This window comes from Leptodactylus fuscus, chromosome 5 (assembly GCF_031893055.1).
Source record: "Leptodactylus fuscus isolate aLepFus1 chromosome 5, aLepFus1.hap2, whole genome shotgun sequence".
NCBI lineage: Eukaryota > Metazoa > Chordata > Amphibia > Anura > Leptodactylidae > Leptodactylus > Leptodactylus fuscus.
In genome coordinates this window covers 10,862,904-10,886,132 of record NC_134269.1, presented here as the reverse complement: position 1 = coordinate 10,886,132, position 23,229 = coordinate 10,862,904, and the positions used below count along the sequence as shown (strand labels likewise).

Sequence of the window (23,229 nt, the reverse complement as noted above, 5' to 3'; positions counted from 1 at the left end):
CCCACAATGCTTTCACTAGGAGTCCATTTAGCTTACATTGAATCAAGCACTTCTCACCAATTAGGCTAATGAGTCTGTCTTCACTACCTGAGAACTGTCCTTGGTCCTGGGGATGCCTGATCAGACTATCACACTGATCGCCGAGTGGTTGATGCCCCTGTCCGCCTTGCTGTAACTGTTGAAGACGATCACACACCTGGGGATAAGACTGATACAACTTCTGTATATCTGAAGCTGTTCTGGGGAGGGGTGGTGTTTGTGTTTGGGACTTCATCTGCTTAGAGGATCGTGACTTTGGACATCCACTGGCATAATGTCCTTCTTCACCACACCCCCAACAATGGACACAGGCGGCACTTCGATTTGACACTCGACATGCTTCACAAGCAGGTCGTCTTCTGTTCTGAAAACCCCCTCCAGATCTGACTGGTCTTGGCTCTGGTTTAGCGCGAATCAACTTTTTCACTTCCGCTAATTCAGCTCGGAGTTCCCCAAATGCTTTCTCCCAATTAGTGTTGGCTGTTTTCTCTGTCAAAGATGATTTGGTGTGCACCACATGTGTAGGAGAATCTTCTCGCCTACCCTCCAGCTGATCGTTAGGCATATTCATTTTCAGCTGGCCCTGCTTGGTCATTTTGGTTATAGAGCCCTTCTTTAATTTTTGTTCACTCTCAGACTCCAAGCTAGCTGCCTCCTTCATCTTCTCAATTAGGGTTTCATCTGGAATGTTAGGATCTTCCAGGTACTGCTTCATTTGCAACTTTATGTCTTTACTTATTAACCCGGTTCCTAAAGATCTCAAAAACTTCTTCTGTACTAGTCCTGCATCAAACCTTTCCTCTGCATCTACTTCGCTGGATGCAAACAACAGCTTGTCTTTGAGTTCTATGGCTCTGAACAAGAAGCTTTGAGGAGATTCCTTGGTATCCTGAGAGATGTTGATGAGTCTATGGAACAGCTCTGAGGTGTTTTCTTCTTTGTAGTGCCCTTTTAAGATCATTTTCAGTTGTGGTAAGGTCAAGTGACTTTTCATTTCTAGCATGTTCCGCAAATTCAGTCCTGGACTGATAGCTTTTACCACTGCCTCGATAATTTCTTCTGGCTGATAGCCTTTATGCAACCCTGCCTCTATCTGGTGCATCAGGTTTGTGTAAGACAGTTTCTCTTTTTGTTCACGTTCTCCAATCTGTCCCAGGATCTTGAAATCTTTCCTGATGGTGATTTGTGATGCTAGAGAGGTCTGTTGTCTTGACTTCCCTAACCTGGGTGGGCTAAGAGTTCTACTGGGTTCTGCTGCTTGTTCAGGGGTTTTGGTCGATTCTTGCACAGCTCTCTTTAATGCTACCAATTGCTCTTTCAATTCCTGCAGCTCAGTCTGTGGGAGGGATTTCTCCCTCTCAGTGTCCTGCACTGCCTCTTTATACCCCGGTCTCAAGCTGGTGATGAACTTCATTAAATCATTAAGGAATGTGCACAAGACATCCTCCTCCTCACTATCCCCTAGCTCATCCATCTGCTTGTTGATGGCTGTTAAGAGCTGTCTGTGGTTGCATGTCTTAGAGACCTGTTCTTCTGGCACCTTCACATGTGCAGCTACAGCACCCAGTTCCTCATAAGTCAATTGAAGGAGCAACGTACTGATGCTGTTAAGCCGTGTCTCAACAGCCATAGCTGTCTGTTTGATACTGTGTCTTTAATTGTTGTGGCAATCTTTACCCAGAATCCCACTGCTGGCAGTCTGATCTTGTCTCTAAATATCCCCGTACGGGCCACCAATGTCGTATGTCCGTCTCACAGCGGGGCGAGGTAGGACATAGTGTATATGAGTTCTTGGATATTAGAGAGCTTAGACGAAGGGACAATCCCAGACAGCAGTTGTTGTTAAGGTTTTACTTCTCTTCTCTTCACACAGTCTCCACAGCTATTACATACAGTACATGAGTCTTTCATAACAGATATCACTGTATACTGGCAGTTGTACTTATCACTGGGAAAGATGGATGTCTCAATCAGTTCTGGCCTTCAGCTGCTCAGCTAAACTCCCTTCTGTTATCACTGTTCTGTTCTACAGTCCAGAGTTTCTAGCTTTGCTTCAGGACCAACATGGCATCTCTTCCCTTTCCCTATTTTACTCCCCTGGATCACTGTCTCCCTCCCAGCACACCCTGCTGTGTCAGTGACCACTTCCTGTGTCTCTTGTTAGAGCTTTAACTCCACAGGTGCTGGATGATTTTACATCATGGCTGCAGTCTAGCTCTACCTGTCACATAACATCTGTGGTAAATGTACTGCTATATACCATACAGAGCCTGTATATACCTCCATGTCCTGCTGTATCTCATCTTGTATCCAGACTACAGGTGTAACATCTGTGGTAAATGTACTGCTATATACCATACAGAGCCTGTATATACCTCCATGTCCTGCCGTATCTCATCTTGTATCCAGACTACAGGTGTAACATCTGTGGTAAATGTACTGCTATATACCATACAGAGCCTGTATATACCTCCATGTCCTGCCGTATCTCATCTTGTATCCAGACTACAGGTGTAACATCTGTGGTAAATGTACTGCTATATACCATACACAGCCTGTATATACCTCCATGTCCTGCCGTATCTCATCTTGTATCCCGACTACAGTCCTGTAACATCTGTGGTAAATGTACTGCTATATACCATACACAGCCTGTATATACCTCCATGTCCTGCCATATCTCATCTTGTATCCAGACTACAGGCCTGTAACATCTGTGGTAAATGTACTGCTATATACCATACACAGCCTGTATATACCTCCATGTCCTGCTGTATCTCATCTTGTATCTAGACTACAGGTGTAACATCTGTGGTAAATGTACTGCTATATACCATACAGAGCCTTTATATACCTGTATACCTCCTATAGTACTGGTTTCCTCTTGTAGAACAGGTTTAGGCTGGTTTACTCTTCTATGACTTATTATGAGATGTCCTATTTCTATTTTTGTTTCTTACATCCATCTTGAAGGTTTCATCTTGAGAGCTATCAGCAGATCCAGGCTCTGAGTTTCGCCATTGAAGAGATTAATAATAATCCCAGTCTCCTCCCCAATGTAACGCTGGGCTACCAGGTCTACGACTCCTGTAATGCCCTTCATTATGATCTAGAAGGAACCTTACTAGCGCTAACAGGATCAAGAACAATTATCCCCAACTACCGATGTCTACTGGAGATCCCTCTCAGTGGTGTCATAGGGGCAGCAGTCTCCTCAAATTCACTTCTACTGGCCCATATACTGGGGCTTTTTAGGTATCCGCAGGTCAGTATCAGTCTCCTTTTCTGAAAGCTACTTTCTGTCTACCACATTATCTATAATGGTGCCCATACACACCAGGTACTGTAAAAGTCTTGGTTCCAGTTCCCTCCTGTGCCATTTCCAGGCCAGAAGTTAGGAGGTTCACATGACCCTTGTGGCAAATCAATGGCCCCAAGAGTTGGGTGGTGAGGAACCTATGAGATATTTTACCAATTTCTAACCAGCAACTGTAGTAGTCATCTGAACCTCTGTATATCTGACCTAACCTAAGTATGACTCTTTGTCTTACAACCATCAGGCCCACCCCTGAGTTTCCTACGATTCCTTGATAACCCCTTTAAGCTGGCCATACACATTAGATCGATGATGGCGAAATTGCTGATTTTGGCCATTTCAGTCATGACAATGCCATGGATGTCCATTTGGTTGAGTGTGCCAAAAAAGAAGATTGGCTACACCGAAAATTTTCAATGGCGGTCAGATGAAAATATGAGTGTTTGGCATGAATAGCTTCTTCTGCTCGATCATCAACCAAGTTGTGCAGACTCATTGTGTGTTTTAGTTGTTAGCGTTGATGGCGGAATTGTTTGTACAAATGGTGCCACCGGGATTCATCGGAAGACCATATGACAATGTTCCAAGGTCTAATGTGTATGGCCAGCCTTAGGACATATATCCAGTGTAAGTCAATCAGTAGAGGTGAGCGAGTAGTATTCGATCGAATACCTCGCTGCCATAGGAAAGCGTGTAAGCGGCTGAACACCAAGGGGTTAAGCGCATCAAATATTCACTGCGATTAACCCCTTGGTGTTCGGCCACTAACTCGCATTCCTATGGGAGCGAGGTATTCGATCAAATACTACTCGCTCATCTCTAATAATCATTAATGTGGTCTTCAACCTGTGAATATCTCCACCACCACAAAAACCCATGAAATAGCCAAACAGTCATAGTGTGATAGAACTTGAAGGTCTATACGAGTCCCCTTTTATTCTTTTCCATGTGACTTACTAGAAATTTTTGCATTGCACTTAGGTCAGCCATTTCTCAACAAGTCGTCTTCTGAGTGACAGGACCAAGTTCCCTTCCTTCTTCAGGACTGTACCCAGTGATACATTTCAGTCCCAAGGCCTTGCCAAGCTGGTGCTATATTTTGGCTGGACCTGGGTGGGACTGGTGGCTGTAGACAATGACTATGGTCAACAAGGAATACAGTTGGTCAACCAAGAGATAATAAAAGCTGGAGCTTGTGTGGCGTTCACTGAATATATTCTAATAAGTCAAGCTGATCGCAATGCTCAACACATTGTGAAGGTCATCAAGGAGTCCAGCGTGAAGGTGATCATTGTTTTCTCCACTGAACTTGACTTCACCCCCGTTGCAAAAGAGATGTTGACACAGGATCTTAGAGGCAAACTATTTGTTGCAAGTGAAGGTTGGTCAACATCCTTCTTATACTCCACAGAAAAATTTGCTCCAGTCTTTGTAGGTACCATTGGTCTAGCCCTCTACAGCGGGGTCATTCCAGGGTTTGAACAATTTCTTAATGGCATCCAACCTTCTGATGATTTACGACAAACCTGGGTAAAAATGTTCTGGGAGGAAGTTTTCAATTGCACATTTTGGGATATTGGAACAAAGACTCAAGCAGTGAGACAGTGCACCGGGACAGAAAGTCTAGCAAGTGTCCATAATAGCTATAGTGATGTCTCTACCCTAAGGACCACCTACAACGTCTACACTGCAGTGCATATCTTTGCTAACGCTTTAATGGATCTTCAGACTTGTAGTGATGGAGGAGGACCAGTTTCTAATAAAAACTGTCCAGATGTTCGGAACTTCAAGCCATGGCAGGTAAACTGATATTCTTCTATACTCTTTACAAGGGGGCTGATACACCGAAAAATTTCTAAGCCTCATAGCATACCATGTTAGGTGGTTTGTAGACTACATTATTATTGTGAGGCCCACTCATGAAATCCTTGTGCTACGACCACCAATGTGTGGACAATTCTCTAGAGGACATTGGGCTCCAAATGTCCTGTAGAAGGCTAACCCATTCTCTGGTGGCCTTATGGTCATTTGTCACAATACTACTACAAGCAGATGTGTGAATGTTCTGTGTGCATGGAGGATGAGCCCGAGGAACCCAGTCCAACACTCATAGCCCAAGATCTCCACCTTAGAAGAACATAGTTTGAGAGGAGGAGATTGGGGGTCAAAGCTAAAACCTGTGCTGTCCCCTCTCAGCTCCTGTATTATATGAAGAAGGTGAGGGTAGCCTTGAGTAATGGAAAAGAATTTTACTTTGATGAGAATGGAGACCCTCCTGCCATCTACGACATTGTGAACTGGCAGATGAACCCAGAAGGCACCATACAACAAGTAAAAGTTGGCAGTTATGACACCACAACGTCTCCTAGTGGGATCTTCACAATCAAAACTGGAGCTATTGTATGGGACAATGGAGAGAGACAGGTAAGCCTAGTATGACGGGACATTGGGTATGAAGCATTTACTATTGAAATCGGTTGTCTTTGATCTATTTTATGTCTTAATACTTAAAGGGGTTGTGCAAGCCATAGAAATAGCAATAAGTAAGCTGAATATGTATTTTGGAGTAACTTTGTGATATTACAAAGCTTGTGAAGGCTCTGTTTGTCATGTATGCCCAATAGAATACAGTACAGCTTCTGCTCTCTCTTCAGTGAAAGCAGCAGAGATATCGTTTAGGCTGGACACAGGCTTTCCTTCTGCTTCTCAGAGAGAAAGCCCAGCAGTAAAGTATTTATCACAGGGAAATGTAGATGTCCTGATTCCGACTCTCCTCCTTATCAAGGACAGATATATGGTCATTCAGGATGGAGCAGCACAGAGGGATGTGGTGCTTATATAGTAGCCTTTTCAGTTACTCCGCAGAATCTGTATCATGATGTCTATCTTTTACTTTTCCTGTATAAATATGGCTGCCTATGCTGGGCTTTCTCTATGATATGTCCAGCCTAAATGATGTCCATGCTTGTTTTACTGACAATACAGTAGAAGCTGTATTGTATTCTACTAGGTATGTATGGCTATTTAACCAGTACATTACTAGTTATAGAAAGCTTGTTACCAGAAAATTCAATATCAATCTAGCCACAGTGCACTGTAGATAGTACCATCATATATTTAGATAGTTCAATAGATGCTCCATTTCCTTGAACAGGACCTTTTTAGAAATACCCAAAACGTGACTTAAGTGCAATAAGTTTCAAACCTGTAGACATAGCCCGCCCCCTATTCTAATGTGCAGAAGCTTAAATGTCTAGCATATATAGCGTTTATAGATATCCCTCCTTGTTTCTGAGGATACAGCAGAAGCTGTACTGTATTCTACTGGGAAAAATGACTAACAGAGCTCTGTTGCTTTGGCTTCCACAAACCTATACATATGAAAGACAAGTAGATCATTTTTTATACTTGCCATCTTCAAACTTTTTAACTATAGTACATATGACATAAAAGACTGATTGGAGGAAATCCTTCATAGTAAAAGATTGTAAAATGACTGCATATGTGGTCTGTTCTTAGAGTTAGTGTCCCTTTGGTCAAGTTCCCATGAATCAGAATTCTATGGTGTATCTACATTACTTATAGTATGTAGCATAGCTGATTTTTCTGATGTTATGTAATTTCAAAAACATTTTAAGTGCAGTAAAGCATTAAAAGATGGCTGCAAAGGTGGACAGACATAGCCTTGGTGTATATCACCAACAGGTCACTTCAGAGGACGATCTACTAAGTAAAACTTCCTGTGTGTATACTGTAGATATCTGCCTCACTACATACTCCTACATGTTCCTTAGGTCCCTCAGTCAGTTTGCAGTAAGAGTTGTCCTCTTGGATTTTACAAGGCAGCCAAAATTAGAGAACCTGTCTGCTGCTTCCAATGTGTCCCGTGTCCTCTGGGTGAAGTCTCCAACAAGACAGGTAAATTTATTAACTATTATGCCAATTCCCATGCTTAGCCCATTGTGAACAGGACATCCAAGGGTAAAAACAGGGTTCAGAAGTAGTAGTCAACCTAGCAGAGGTGTAAAAAATAACAAACAGTTGTATTCACTTTCCCTCAACTCTTCTGGGCCTCTTTGCGGAATCCGGTACTTTCTCTCTGGCCTCTTCTGGCCTCCTGGGTGATGTCATGCACTGGGGACAGTGATTGGGCCTCAACGGTCACATGGAGTGCGTTGAGCATCATGATGCCCTTATTCGTTCACTGAGGCCCTCTCACAGGTCTCAGTGGTGATTCCAGGCGCATGACGTCACCCAGAAGGCCAGAAGAAAGAGCACTGGTTACCGGGGGAAGCTCAGAAGATAAGAGGGAAGGCAAGTACAAGTCTTTGTTATTTTTTTATGACTCTCCTGGGCCACCACCTATTATATATTTCACTTCCAGTTCACTGGTGATGAGCCCCCAAAATTTTGTGTTCAGATGAACACTAAATTTTTGGAAACTTCCAGCCGAAATTAACCAGCTTGCTCATCTGTAGGTCATGACAAAGCACTAGTACACTCTTGTGCACTCAAAGTACAAAAGAAACATAACATGAATAGTATTTTTTGCCAAGTGCCTCGAACCACATTCCTATAGTGATGACCAATCAGCCAAAGTTGAGGGGTTTTCAGGACTAAAGACTTTATGATGTATGCTTAGGATAGGTCACCAATATCAGATTAGTGGAGATCTTACAACTTTCATTGGCTGGTTTAGATCGTGAGGTCTGGGTTGTTTCAGGTCATTGACCTACTTTTTGAAAGTTGACTAATGACTTTGAGTAACCCTTCTTTGTACTGCCCAGATCCCCCAATCAACTTACCTTGTGGTCCGTATTGACTTATGTGTGTTCTAGAAAATACAGGTTTGTCCCACTGTGAACAGCTTTTGTAACCGAAGGAGTCCCTGCACTGGACCAGTTTCCTTCTGCCATTGACCTACTTTTGAAAGTAGACTAATGACTTTGAGTAACCGGTCTTTGTACTGCCCAGATCCCCCAATCAGCTGATATATGCTGCTGGTTGGGGTGTGTATTGGCTTATCTGTGTTCTAGAAAATACAGATTTGTCCTACTGTGAGCAGCTTTTGTAACCGAAGGAGTCCCTGCACTGGACCAGTTTCCTTCTGCCATTGACCTACTTTTGAAAGTAGACTAATGACTTTGAGTAACCCTTCTTTGTACTGGCCAGATCCCCCAATCAGCTGACATTGTGGTCTGTATTGGCTTATCTGTGTTCTCGAAAATAAAGGTTTGTCTCACTGTGAGCAGTTTTTGTAACCGAAGGAGTCCCTGCACTGGACCAGTTCCCTTCTGCCATTGACCTACCTTTGAAAGTAGACTGATGACTTTGAGTAACCCCTCTTTGTACTGCCCAGATTCCCCAATCATATGATAGATGCTGCTGGTTGGGTTGTGTATTGGCTTATCTGAGTTCTAGAAAATACAGGTTTGTCCCACTGTGAACAGCTTTTGTAACCAAAGGAGTCCCTGCACTGGACCAGTTTCTCTCTGTCATTGACCAACTTTTGAAAGTAAATAAATTGTAGCACTTTCAACTTGCATCGAATTGAGTAAATCTCATCCAAAACATTTCTAGTGCTGGAGTCAAGTGAATCTTAGGAAATGTGGTCATCTCTATTGATGGCCTATCCTAACGTCAACAATATTAAAAGGGTGTTCATCATTTTTAAGCCAGAATTACTCCAGATAATCCTTCAACACCTGCTTTATGTATTTCAGATGCTGATGAGTGCTTCAAGTGTCCATGGAACTTGTGGCCAGATCTTCAAAAAGCACAATGTGTCCCAAAGACTGAAGATTACCTCTCCTACGGGGAGCCTTTAGGGACAACTTTGGCTATTACTAGCATTCTGTCCTCTTTGGTCCCTTCAATAGTTTTGCGGATTCTAATAGTGAACAAATCCAGTGCTCTCGTGAAGGCCAGTAACTACTCTGTGAGTTGTCTTCTTCTAGGGTCCCTCTCGTTGTGTTTCCTGAGCTCTCTGCTGTTCATTGGGTACCCCACCGTTGAGAAGTGTCTCCTCAGGCAGACCACGTTTGGGATGGCTTTTGTTCTCTGTGTATCTTCCATCTTGGCCAAAACTATTAAGGTGTTGTTTGCATTCATGGCCATCAAACCAGGAAGTAACATGAAGAAGTGGACCAACACTCGAGTTTCTTATTACATAATATCCACCTGCGTCATATTTCAGTTGCTCTTGTGCATTAGTTGGCTTTCCCTTAGACCTCCCTTCATGGAGCACAACATTCACACCAACCCCGGACTCATTACTGTTGAGTGTAATGAAGGATCACCCATCGCTTTCTGGACCATGATGGGTTATCTGTTTCTCTTGGCTACTATAAGCTTTGTAGTGGCCTTCCTTGTTCGAAGACTTCCCGACAGCTTCAATGAGGCCCAGTTTATTACATTCAGCATGTTGGCCTTTCTTTGTGTGTGGGTGAGCTTCATTCCTGCCTCACTCAGTGCCCGCGGAAAGTATACAGTGGCAATGGAAATATTTGCAATCATGGCCTCCAGTTGGGCTATCATTATATGTATGTTTCTTCCGAAATGCATTATTATACTGTTTCGACCTGAGAGGAACTCTAAAGACTATGTTATGCAAAGACACAAGTGTCATGTCGTGAAGGCCAGAAACACCTGAAGAGATATCACTGGGTATAAAGTAATGTCCAGTGACAGAGAGCATTCTGTAAAGACTAGAGCAAAGTAAATACTATATTTACACAAAATTACTATATATCTATAGAGAGAGACGTATTTATCATTTTTAATTTTGTTTACTTAAATAGAATATGTTATCCAAATGTCCTTCTGTGGGCACCATGTTACAGTTATATGTAGAATCAATCTGCATAAAATGATGAGTTGTAATTACTTTTCATTATTTTCTCATATTTATTAGAGATGAGCGAACAGTGTTCTATCGAACTCATGTTCGATCGGATATTAGGCTGTTCGGCATGTTCGAATCGAATCGAACACCGCGTGGTAAAGTGCGCCATTACTCGATTCCCCTCCCACCTTCCCTGGCGCCTTTTTTGCTCCAATAACAGCGCAGGGTAGGTGGGACAGGAACTACGACACCGGTGACGTTGAAAAAAGTAGGCAAAACCCATTGGCTGCCGAAAACATGTGACCTCTAATTTAAAAGAACAGCGCCGCCCAGCTTCGCGTCATTCTGAGCTTGCAAGTCACCGGGGACGGAGGTTTCCGTCCAGTTAGCAAGGGCTTAGATTCTGGGTAGGCAGGGACAGGCTAGGATAGGAAGGAGAAGACAACCAACAGCTCTTGTAAGAGCTAAATTCCAGGGAGAAGCTTGTCAGTGTAACGTGGCACTGACGGGCTCAATCGCCGCAACCCAGCTTTCCCAGGATCCTGAATGGAATACACTGTCAGTGTATTCCCGTATACCCGATATATACCCCCGATACCCGTTCCAACGGTGTGCCCCCCCACCTTCACCCCAGAAATACCCTGCAAGTCCCCTAGCAATAGGATTGGGGCTATATACACCCACTATTTTTGCTACTGCCATATAGTGCCATTGTCTCACTGGGAATTCAAAGAATATATTGGGCTTACATATAACTTCAATTCCAGGGAGAAGCTTGTCAGTGTAACGTGGCACTGACGGGCTCAATCGCCGCAACCCAGCTTTCCCAGGATCCTGAATGGAACACACTGACAGTGTATTCCCGTATACCCCATATATACACCCCAAATCCCCGTTCCAACGGTGTGCCCCCCCACCTTCACCTCAGAAATACCCTGCAAGTCCCCTAGCAATAGAATTGGGGCTATATACACCCACAATTTTTGCTACTGGTATACAGTGCCATTGTCTCACTGGGAATTCAAAGAATATATGGGGGTTATGTGCACCCACAATTTTTAATACTGGTATACAGTGCCATTGTCTGACTGGGAATTCAAAGAATATATGGGGGTTATGTGCACCCACAATTTTTAATACTGGTATACAGTGCCATTGTCTGACTGGGAATTCAAAGAATATATGGGGGTTATGTGCACCCACAATTTTTAATACTGGTATACAGTGCCATTGTCTGACTGGGAATTCAAAGAATATATGGGGGTTATGTGCACCCACAATTTTTACTACTGGTATACAGTGCCATTGTCTGACTGGGAATTCAAAGAATATATGGGGGTTATGTGCACCCACAATTTTTAATACTGGTATACAGTGCCATTGTCTGACTGGGAATTCAAAGAATATATGGGGGTTACGTGCACCCACAATTTTTGCTACTGCTATACAGTTCCATTGTCTGACTGGGAATTCAAAGAATATATGGGGGTTATGTGCACCCACAATTTTTAATACTGGTATACAGTGCCATTGTCTGACTGGGAATTCAAAGAATATATGGGGGTTATGTGCACCCACAATTTTTAATACTGGTATACAGTGCCATTGTCTGACTGGGAATTCAAAGAATATATGGGGGTTATGTGCACCCACAATTTTTACTACTGGTATACAGTGCCATTGTCTGACTGGGAATTCAAAGAATATATGGGGGTTATGTGCACCCACAATTTTTACTACTGGTATACAGTGCCATTGTCTGACTGGGAATTCAAAGAATATATGGGGGTTATGTGCACCCACAATTTTTGCTACTGCTATACAGTGCCATTGTCTGACTGGGAATTCAAAGAATATATGGGGGTTATGTGCACCCACAATTTTTAATACTGGTATACAGTGCCATTGTCTGACTGGGAATTCAAAGAATATATGGGGGTTACGTGCACCCACAATTTTTGCTACTGCTATACAGTTCCATTGTCTGACTGGGAATTCAAAGAATATATTGGGGTTACGTGCACCCACAATTTTTAATACTGGTATACAGTGCCATTGTCTGACTGGGAATTCAAAGAATATATTGGGAATACAAATACCCTCATTTCTTGCTACTGCCATATAGTGCCAGTGTCTGACTGGGAATTCAAAGAATATATTGGGGTTATGTGCACCCACAATTTTTAATACTGGTATATAGTGCCATTGTCTGACTGGGAATTCAAAGAATATATGGGGGTTATGTGCACCCACAATTTTTAATACTGGTATATAGTGCCATTGTCTGACTGGGAATTCAAAGAATATATGGGGGTTATGTGCACCCACAATTTTTAATACTGGTATACAGTGCCATTGTCTGACTGGGAATTCAAAGAATATATTGGGGTTATGTGCACCCACAATTTTTACTACTGGTATACAGTGCCATTGTCTGACTGGGAATTCAAAGAATATATGGGGGTTATGTGCACCCACAATTTTTACTACTGGTATACAGTGCCATTGTCTGACTGGGAATTCAAAGAATATATGGGGGTTACGTGCACCCACAATTTTTGCTACTGGTATACAGTGCCATTGTCTCACTGGGAATTCCACAAATAATTTGGGGATTCATTCACCCTACATCTCAGGCTCTTGCCATATTCACCCAGGTTGTCAGTGCTGCACCAGCTCGTTCCCAGACAGCTCGGCCCGAAAAACACGTTACCTATATAGAGGATTTGGACAATGAAGACAACATGTTCTAAATCTAATGTCTGCACCTTCTCCAGAATTAAAATAAAGGCAGCGTTTAACTTTCAAATAGCACTGCACAAAGGAAGAGCTTATCAGCTTGTCTCATGACATGCTACTGAAAAGTTTCATTTGTGTATCTTAATGTAAATATAGTTGTATAAGCTTTTTGGGTTTTAGGCACTGCCAAGTTATTTATTACCACCCGCTCCCTTATAATGATGATGACGCCAAAGTCACTGTGGGTGTTCAGAGCTCACAGCTTTGGGTGACATTTGTCTTGCTCTCTGTCGGTACCAGCTGTCTTTTTGGATACCGTAAAGTTATGTTGACTTTATTAACAGCTATAGAAGCTTTAGCCAGGTTGTGACGGTGTGTAACCCTAACAACACTAAGTGGGATACACATTAATAGTCAGTCTATGTACGCTAAACGTATCACTGAAGTAATTTTTTTTCCCTCTCCCCTAATATAAGAAAGGAACAGACATTAGACCTAGACCGGGGTTCGAGGCTTGAAAAAATCCAGTATTATTTGTTCTTCATGATGTGAAATATGTGTTGAAAAGCAACCCAAGATGAAGTCAGCCATGTGTGCCAGTGTGTTACTTGGCATGCCTTTGCTGGCCCCAACTGTAAGGGTCACTCTCCATTTCCTCCATTTTCCACTCCCCTTCACACCATTTGTGGTGAAGCAATGGGATGCACTGAAGTGCACCCTCTAGCCTCGTGTGGGATAGGGACATCAGATGCCACTCCAACCCCCTCGTCTTCCTCCGCCAGCCAACGGTGCGAAGATGAGAGGAGTGTGCTCTGAATGTTTTCTGCCTAGCAGAGGCTAGTTCTCACTTACGAAAATGGCCCCACTTTGACCTGTATATCAGGCACAATGGTGTAGGTTTCAAAGAAACATGGCACCAACAAGTTGGAAAACGTGGGCCATGCGTGGACCGTGTTTGAGTCTGGCAAGCTCCATATCTGCTACCAGGTTCCAGCCATTATCACAGGCGCAAAAATGCCAGGCCCCAGGTGTAGCAGGGAAAAAAAAATGCCATCTCAGCCAGGATGGCATCCCTGACCTCGGAGGCACTGTGCTGTCTGTCCCCCAAGCTGATCAGTTTCAGCACGGCCTGCTGACATCTCCCCATGCCAGTGTTACAGTGTTTTCCGCTAGTAGCTGGGGTGGAGGTTGCAGCTTCGTAGGGTTTCAGTCTACTCCTGCCATGAATTTTGGCCTGGGAGAGGAGATAGGCCACCCCAGTTTGCACCCGGGGAACAGACTCCACCACATTCACCCTGCCTGTCATTAAAGATAAGCACTGCAGCATCCCTGACCACAGGCGCTTGTCCATGTGTCGGTGGTCAAGTGGACCTTGCAGCAAAGCGCAGAGCTCTGGGCCCGACTGATGTTATGGGACACATGCAGGCGCAAGGCAGAGACAGCACACCAAGAGAAGTAGTAACGGCTAGGCCCAGCATAGGGAGGTGCCCCAGCTGCCATCTGCTGACGGAAGGCCTGGGTCTCCAGAAGCATAAACAAACACCAACATCTCCAGGGCCAGCAGTTTATCGATGAGGCTGTTACAGGCTTGGGCATGGGGGTGGGTTGTATTGTACTTCTGCCTGCAATGAAAAGCTTGGGAAATGTGGAGTGGCTGGGAAGAGGCGCATGATGGTGCAGGCCAAAAGGGCGCATGAGGGTGAACTCCCCAATGTGTCAGAGATAGGTGTGTAGGTGTCCTTGCATCATATACTTGCACCATATTTGGCTTTGGAAGTTAATTTTGTGCCAAAAAGAGGTTAAGACAGCGATCCCTCAGCTACTCCCGTTACACTGTCTATTGAAGTTACCATCTGTGGAAGTGGACCACCATTTCTAAGATCCCAAAGGAAGCAGGCAAGAGATGTGCAGTTCAGAAAAAAAGATGAGAAAATAAGTTTAGGCTGTAGAGCACAGAGGGATCGGAGAGGACAGAGCTGGTGTCGGCCAGGTATTCCCACAACATGCGCCTATACTTGTCCCTCCTGGTGACACTAGGCCCCTGAGTGGCAGTAATTTGTCCAGGGGGGCCATTAACGTTTTCCAGACCTAGGAATAAGTCTTCCAACAGGGTAGAGTTTTGCATGCCTTTGCTTCTACCCACTGTTTTTGCTGCTTAGCTTCCCTCCACATCTACTCTGCTTTCACCCCTAAACATCACCCCAGTTTATGCCTTTGCTTCTACCCAGGTTTTTTGTTGATTTAGCTTCCCTCTACATCTACACTGCTTTAGCCCCTAGACATCACCCCTGTCCATGTGGGGTCGGTGGCCTCGTCATCCACCAACTCCTCTTCCAATTGCGCACTGCCCCCTTACTGCAAACCGCACATGACCACAGCTTGCCTTGATGGCAACTGTGTCTCATGATCCCCACTTAGGTCCAGACAAGTCGGTGGCGGGTCCAAAACCCCAAAATTGGAAGGAAATGGCAGATGCTGCAGTATTTCTAACACCTGTTCCTGGTGCTCGGGCCTGGTCTGTGTTGTACCCTGCACCCTGCTTAACGCATCTGCCATATCCGAAGTTGTGCTGAGCGCATGCTAATGTTTCGTGTCCAGTGCAATGGATGGGATGGGATTTCACATAAGTCTGCCACCCATGGCCACTCATGGTTGAGCAACTGAGGGAGTTGACTTTGACGAACCCGAGGGTTTTGGAGTTGGAACTACATCAAAGGTCTGTGCTGCTCACACACTCTGCTCAACACATGATATGTTTAGTGCCAGCAGTGTGGAGACGTCGCACAACAGCCGTTGTTCCAGCAGGTACAGGCGTTGTAGGAGTGCATAGAGGCTAGCAGCGGCAACTATACACTTTAAAAACTATCCGCACAAGCACCACACTTTCACCAGTAGCTCAGGAACATTGGGGTACCTTTTTCAAAAGATTAGCAGCAATGAGTTAAAAATGTGGCCCAGGCATGGAATATGTTGCAGGCTGCCAAGCTACAGAGCCAATCCCAGGTTACGGCCATTATCACACATGACAACATGCCTGGGCCCAGGTGCAGTGGCAAAAACCACATTGCCGTCTCATCGAGGATGGCATGACTCACTTTGTAGGCAGTGTGCTGTCTGGCCCCCAAGCTGATGAGCTTCAGCACGGCCCGCTGACGTTTCCCCACACCAGTGTTGCAGCGTTTCCAGCTCGTAGCTGGGGTCAATTTAACAGCGGAGGAGGGTGGTGTTTCAGCCCTCCTCCCAGGAATGTTGTGTGGGGAGACAAGTCAGGCCACCACATTTTGCGACCCGGTCCACGCCTCAACTACATTCAACCACTGTGCCCAAATTGAAAGTTAGCGTCCCTGTCCGCATGCACTTGTCCATTCGTAACTGGTCACATGGAACTTTAGGGCTAAGCGCTGAATTTAGGGACCGCCTCATGTTTGGGGGAAAGTGCTGGTGTGGACGGCACAGTGCGGTGGCGCAGTAGACACTCTGCCCAAAAAGGGCAGAGTGTCCCCCAGCCGGGATTCCAACATCTCCTGGGCCAGATTTCTTGAGATGAGGCCGTTGAAGCCTTGGGCATGTGGGTGGGTTGCGCTGTACTTTAGCATGAAATGAAAGGCTTGGGAGATGGGGAGTTGCTGGGAAGAGGCGCATGATGGCGCGGGCAAAAGGAGAAATGGCAGGAAAAGGTGAGGATAAGGGTGAACTCCCCAAAGTGTCAGAGGCAGATGTGGAGGTGTCCTGGCTCCTGGTCTGGACTGCAGCGCCAGCCCTGTCAACAGTGGAAGAGGCAGTGGCCGTCAGGCCAAACGACGATTATCCTGCGCTTGCTCTCACCCACTGAGCCCAGGGGCAGCGGGGATAAACAAATTGCCATCTCATCCAGGATGGCATCCCTGACCTCAGAGGCAATGTGCTGTCCGTCTCCCAAGCTGATGAGCTTCAGCCCAGCCTGCTGACGTCTCCCCACACCAGTGTTGCAGCGTTTTCAGCTCGTAGCTGGGGTCAATCTAACAGCGGAGGAGGAGGAGGGTGGTGTTTCAGCCCTCCTCCCAGGAATGTTTTGTGGGGAAACAAGTCAGGAAAATTCTTGAAACGGGAGAGTTTTGCATCTTTGCCCTTGCTGCCTATGGACATCCCTTTGCCTCTAGCCACCATTTTCCCTGCTTTGCTTGCCTCCACATCCACACTGCTTTTGCCCCTAGACATCACCCCAGTCCATGCCTTAGCTTGTACCCCCAGTTTTTCCTGCTTAGCTTGCCTCCACATCCACACTGCTTTTGCCCCTAGACATCACCCCAGTCCATGCCTTAGCTTGTACCCCCAGTTTTTCCTGCTTAGCTTGCCTCCACATCCACACTGCTTTTGCCCCTAGACATCATCCCTATCCATGCCTCTTCCCCTAGCCATAACTCTGCCACCCCTGGAAACTCATGGTGCAGAAACTTTGGTTGCTGACTTTGAGGAACCCTTGGGTTTTGTAGATGGAACTCCATCAAAGGTCTGTGCAGCTCACACACCCTGCTCAAGATATGGTATTGTAGGGTTTCAGCGTGTGTGAATGACGGACAACAGCCTGTGTTTGGACAGATGTAGGCCTTGCTAGAGTGTTTTTAGGCTAGCAGCGACTCCTGTGCACTTGCAAAAGTGGGCGCACAAGCGCCGCATTTTCAACAGTAGCTTCGGTACATTTGGGTATGTTTTTAAAAAACTTTGCACCACTAGGTTAGACGTGGGCCAAACATGGAACGTGTTGGAGGCTGGCAAGCTCCAGAGCCGCTACCAGGTTCCAGCCATTATCACAGGCGTAAAAATGCCAGGCCCCAGGTGTAGCAGGGAAAAAAAAATGCCATCTCAGCCAGGATGGCATCCCTGACCTCGGAGGCACTGTGCTGTCTGTCCCCCAAGCTGATGAGCTTCAGCACCGCCTGCTGACGTCTCCCCACACCAGTGTTTTAGCGTTTGCCGCTAGTAGCTGTGGTGGAGGTTGCAGCGTCGTAGGGTTTCAGTCTACTCCTGCCATGAATTTTGGCCTGGGAGAGGAGATAGGCCACCCCAGTTTGCACCCGGGGAACAGACTCCACCACATTCACCCTGCCTGTCATTAAAGATAAGCACTGCAGCATCCCTGACCACAGGCGCTTGTCCAAGTGTCGGTGGTCAAGTGGACCTTGCAGCAAAGCGCGGAACTAAGGGCCCACCTGATGTTGAGTGACACGTGCTGGTGCAAGGCGGGGACGCCACACCGGGAGAAGTTGAGACGGCTAGGGACGGCATAGTGAGGTGCCACAGTTGCCATCAGGTCCGGGAAGGCGGGAGTTTCAACAAGCCGGAACGCCAACCTCTCCTGGGCCAGCAGTTTAGCGATGTTGGCGTTCTAGGCTTGCGTGGGTGGGTGGTTAGCGGTGTATTTCTGCCGGCGCTCCAATGTCTGAGAGATGGTGGGTTGTTGTAAAGAAGCGCCTGATGGTGCCTTTGATGGTGCAGGAGAAGGAGATAAGACAGAAACAGGGGAGGATGAGGGAGAAGTCAACAAAGTGGCGGAGGCAGATGAAGTGATGTCCTGGCTCGTCCTCTGGAGTGCATCGCCAGCACTGTGAGCAGAGGCAGTGGCATGAACGGCGGGCGACGTTTGTCCTGCCGTTGCTGCCTGCCACTGATTCCATTGCTTGGATTCCAAATGACGGTGCATTGAAGTGGTGGACAGGTTGCTCTTCTCAGGGCCCCTACTCGATTTCGAGAGGCAAATTGTGTAGACGACACTATATCTGTCCTCGGCGCATTCCTTGAAAAAACTCTACACCTTCAAGAAACGTGCCCTCGATGGGGGAGTTTTTCTGGGCTGGGTACAAAAGGGAACATCTTCGGACATTCCGGGTCTGGCCTGGCTTCGGCAAAGCAGCTGACCTCTGCCTCTGGACATGTCTCTGCCTCTAGCTACCCTTTTTGGTGCTGCACCTGCCTCAACATCCACACTACTTTCCCAGCTTGACATCTGCCTTGTCCAGGTGGGGTCGGTGTCCTCGTCGTCCACCACCTCCTCTTCCAACTCCTGTCTCGCCTCCTCCTCCTGCACAATGCGCATGTCAACTGGCTGCCCTGACAGCAACTGCGTCTCATCGTCGTCGATGAGGGTGGGTTGCTGGTCATCCGCCACCAAATCGACCGGAGATGGAATGGAGGAGACTCTAGTGTTTGAGCATCTGGACACAGATACTCGTCTGTTAGGTCCGTGGAATCGCGAAATGGAGGGGCAGGTTGCGGTACAGTCAAAGGAAGGGAGAACAGCTCTGGGGAGCAGGGACAGTTGGGGTTATTGTTCTGGGAAGATTGGGAATTTTGGGTGGAAGGAGGACAAGACTGTTGGGTAAGAGGAGGTAGAGGCTGACTGGCTGGTGGACAATGTGCTTTAAGCGTTATCTGACAGCCATTGCAAGATCTGTTCCTGGTTCTCGGGCCTACTAATCTTTGTACCATTCAGCCTAGTTAATGTGGAACTTTTGTGCAAAGCGCAGAACTTAGGGCCCGCCTGATGTTAAGGGACACACGCTGGTACAAGGCTCAACTCACCCTAAGTGCCAAAAACACTGCTGGTGCAAGGCTCTACTCATGCCAAGGGCCTCAATCTCTGCTGGTAGCTCAGCTTAAGGTCATGTAACTTTGTTTGGAAGGGCTCATGTTAAGGGCTAGAAAAGTGAATTTTGGAAGGTCTTACCACATCACACACACACACACACACACACACACACTCAAAATGACAGTTAAGGGTGAGGGCTTTTGGAATTCCCATTGCCTATTCCATTTGTGGTTGTCATGGGGAACGTGATTTAAAGGGGTGGTTGTTACTGTTTGTTGAGCTTAAATTGGGGTTTGTGTCCATCCATTTGGGGAGTAAAGAAGGTTTCCAGGTATTTTCCCACTTTGATAGAGGTTTTTTTGAATGTGGAAAGTGTGTAGTTGTTAGGCAGTGATGTTGGGGTAATAGAGGGTCTTTGGTGTGTTAGATGCCCCCAGACATGCTTCCCCTGCTGTCCCAGTGTCATTCCAGGGTGTTGGTATCATTTCCTGGGGTGTCATAGTGGACTTGGTGACCCTCCAGACACGGATTTGGGTTTCCCCCTTAACGAGTATCTGTTCCCCATAGACTATAATGGGGTTCGAAACCCGTTCGAACACACGAACATTGAGCGGCTGTTCGAATCGAATTTCGAACCTCGAACATTTTAGTGTTCGCTCATCTCTAATATTTATCTAAAGTTAAAGCCTACATTATACTCCAGAGCTGCGCTCACTATTCTGCTGGTACAAACAGCACTGGGGGCATCCCCAATGCTGTGAGAGAACTCTCTCCAGCGACACCTCCATCTTCTTCAGCAACCGCCTCTTCACTCGTATTCTTCCGGCTGGGGGGGGGTCACACTTCGACGCCTGAGCAGTCGACTCTGCAATCAGGCCTCACGCAAAGCCGACTGCAAATGTCAGCGGCCATTTTTTTGTGGCTGCTTACGCGAGCATGCGCAGGACGCCCCTAGTGCTGTTTGAGTGCTGAAGCCCACCCCAGTGCTGCGAGAGAACTCTCCAGCAGCGCCTCCATCTTCTTCAGCTACCGCCTCTTCACTCATTTTTTTCTGGCTGGGGTCACATTTTGATGCCGCACAGGCGGCTCTGCCATTGGGCCTGACGCAAAGCTTACTACAAATTCTGGTGGCCATTTTTTTGTGGCCGCTACAGAGCGTATTGTGTATGCACGCATAAGCAGCCAAAAAAAAAAAACCACTCAAATTTATTGTAAGAACCAATTCAATAAAATATCACAACATGGTTAAAATGTTGGAACGCTCTGAAGCTCCGCTCGCTGGGACAGAATCCCGACCATCTGTGCTGTCTGACCCCTCGGGGCACCAGATGGGTTCTATTTATGTTCCCAATGGCAGCCATGAGAAGGGGAGGATACAATCTTAGCTGATCCCATGTTCCCTTGTGATTCTACCAATATATGGCAAAAGACCGAAATCAGGTCTGATTCTACCTTGGCGGGTATATCTTCGTTCTTCTCCCAAGGCCCAACACAGTGATACTGCCCTTCTTTGTGTAACTCACAGTATACAGCCCCCATTAATGCCCCAACACCCTATTAGTAACTACCCCATAATATAATACATCTTTAATGCTCCTACACATCATAAGCCCCATTAGTCCCTCCATAGTATAATAACCCATTAGTGCCCCCTACATAGTGTAATACCTTCTTAGCCCACAATATAATTGCCCTTTAGTATAATTGCCCTTCACATAGTAGGCTCACCCCTTAGTGTCTCCCACACAGTATAATGCCCCTTTAGAGCCCCAAACCATATAACTTAGTATAATACCCACTTAGTGCCTCCAATATTACCATGTCCAATTACTGACTGCTACAAAGTATAGTGACCCACACATAATATAATGCCTCCCATCCCCCAAACAAGGCCTGAATGGCTGCCATGTTACCTCCTCTACATGCTGTCCTTTCCCTGCTACCATGCTCTTACACCTATGATGGGTCTGCCCGTAGGGTAGCTGCTAGCTTCCTTGGCATGCTCCATACTTGAAGGATCTCGTTCTTTCACTCTGCTTCACTGGACATTCCTTATCTAAGAAATCCCATTCCCAGCTCACTAGCCTCTGTACACTGCGTGATTTACTCTTCTTGACTTTAGCTTGTCTCCTGACTTAGTTCCGGCTTCTACTGACAGCCTGGCCTTTTCCTAACCACAGAACCTGCACTGTCAGCCTCAAGTTCAAGCCTATTTACTCTCTCTACATGGACTCTGCCAGCCCTAACTCTACGACATTCCTCTGACCTTGCACATATACCGCCAGCCCTGACCTCGGCCTGTATTCAGTCTCTGCTTCACCCCTTGGAGTACTAAACCATAGTCCATGATCGGCCTGGAGAGTTGTCACCGACTCTGGAAATAGTCCAAAACCCCAATGGGAACATTTTGGAAACATTATAACAGCCCTGCTTTGGACCTCATGAGAATTTCTGCTGTCCACTTATATAATGCTCCAAGCTCCCGAGCCCATAGGCCGTATACCCGGCAGCCCATGTCCTGCCTCCACTGGACCTACAACACTAGACATATCCAAACAAGACATAAAATATGCCATTATCTGATGTAAGGCAGTCTTATAAGACGAGACATTCTCTGCAGAGATCAGAATTATTCCATGTTACACCGTAACCCACCGGGGAACCAACATCTGCTCCACCGAACCATTGTGACTCTCCTAGGACAACCGTGAGCGCCGATCACACGCACAATTACCCTTCAGAGAATCTGAGCATTAACCCTTACAAAAAAAAAAGCATCCGCAAGGCGATCTGTGGTGAAGGAATCCAGAATCTAGAGGGTTAATTCCTGGTACGTATTACATAGCAGCCTGTATATAAGGACGACATAGGTGACACCTGTTATGTAAAGGAGAAGAATCGCTGTGATAGTAAGTCGGGATATATTTGTCTTTGTGCTTTTTTGATGGGTATTATAATTTTAAATTAAAATTTTAAATTTTTTTAATTTTTTTTAATTTTTTTTTTTTAAAAATTTAATTTTTTTTATATATTATTATTTGTTTAGTATTTTTTTACTTGATTTTTTTTCTCTTTTTCTTATTTTCTGCACTGAGCTCTCCATAGACCCTTACACAGCTCTTATACGCCTTATAGCCGTCTTATTTATTCTCCCTTTTTCATATCACATTACCTTTGTTATTTTTTGCACCAATTTTGATTCCTAAAATTTTAATTTTTTCAAAAAAAAAATTGCTAATCCATTGGAAATTTATACTGGTAAAATTATCCGTTGTCTGTGACTTTGTTATATATATATCACTATGTGCTGTCTCTTATTTTTGCGGTATATTACAGCTCCATGATGCCCGTTATACACCGCCTGGTCTGGATCTTCACTGTTACCTCCCTGATACCAATGTCTTCCAATGAGGACAAGCAGTGTAGACTGGAGGTCTTGGGGTTAGAGGGGATTCAGCAGCCTGGTGATGTCATCATTGGGGCTGTGCTGCCCGTCCGGGTGGCTGATCATTTCCAGCAGCTGTCCTTTACCGAATGCCCTCCCAGGACGACCTGTACCATGTAAGTGAAGATGTCTCCAAGATGTTACATGGCCGGGCACTGAATTTAGGGTAAAGGGAGGTGTAAAGAGCAGGGGCTATGCATTTCTAAGGAGCCTCGGTGACTATATGACTTTAATTTGTACAAGAAGAGGAGGCCAGGGGCACACAGATGTTGTGGTGTTGG

General features: G+C 45.8%; 3 protein-coding genes across 3 annotated transcripts in view; 2 read left to right on the top strand and 1 right to left on the bottom strand.

Annotated features, from left to right (window-relative positions):
* The window catches only part of KDM6B (lysine demethylase 6B), a 456,451-nt gene that overhangs the window by 17,159 nt on the left and 416,063 nt on the right, over positions 1 to 23,229 (bottom strand). The gene's annotated exons all lie outside the window — the stretch shown is intronic.
* On the top strand, positions 538 to 10,007 carry LOC142204403 (extracellular calcium-sensing receptor-like). Its single transcript, XM_075275714.1, has 7 exons — positions 538 to 545; positions 3,013 to 3,304; positions 4,337 to 5,155; positions 5,552 to 5,779; positions 7,150 to 7,273; positions 7,577 to 7,669; positions 9,079 to 10,007. Exons 1-7 carry the CDS (start codon positions 538 to 540, stop codon positions 10,005 to 10,007), a joined length of 2,493 nt encoding a protein of 830 aa, XP_075131815.1.
* LOC142204401 (extracellular calcium-sensing receptor-like) overlaps positions 22,847 to 23,229 on the top strand; it is a 13,104-nt gene continuing 12,721 nt past the window's right edge. Inside the window, exon 1 of the mRNA XM_075275713.1 lies at positions 22,847 to 23,064. Within this exon, the coding sequence (XP_075131814.1) occupies positions 22,847 to 23,064 (218 nt within the window). The remainder of the gene's footprint in view (positions 23,065 to 23,229) is intronic.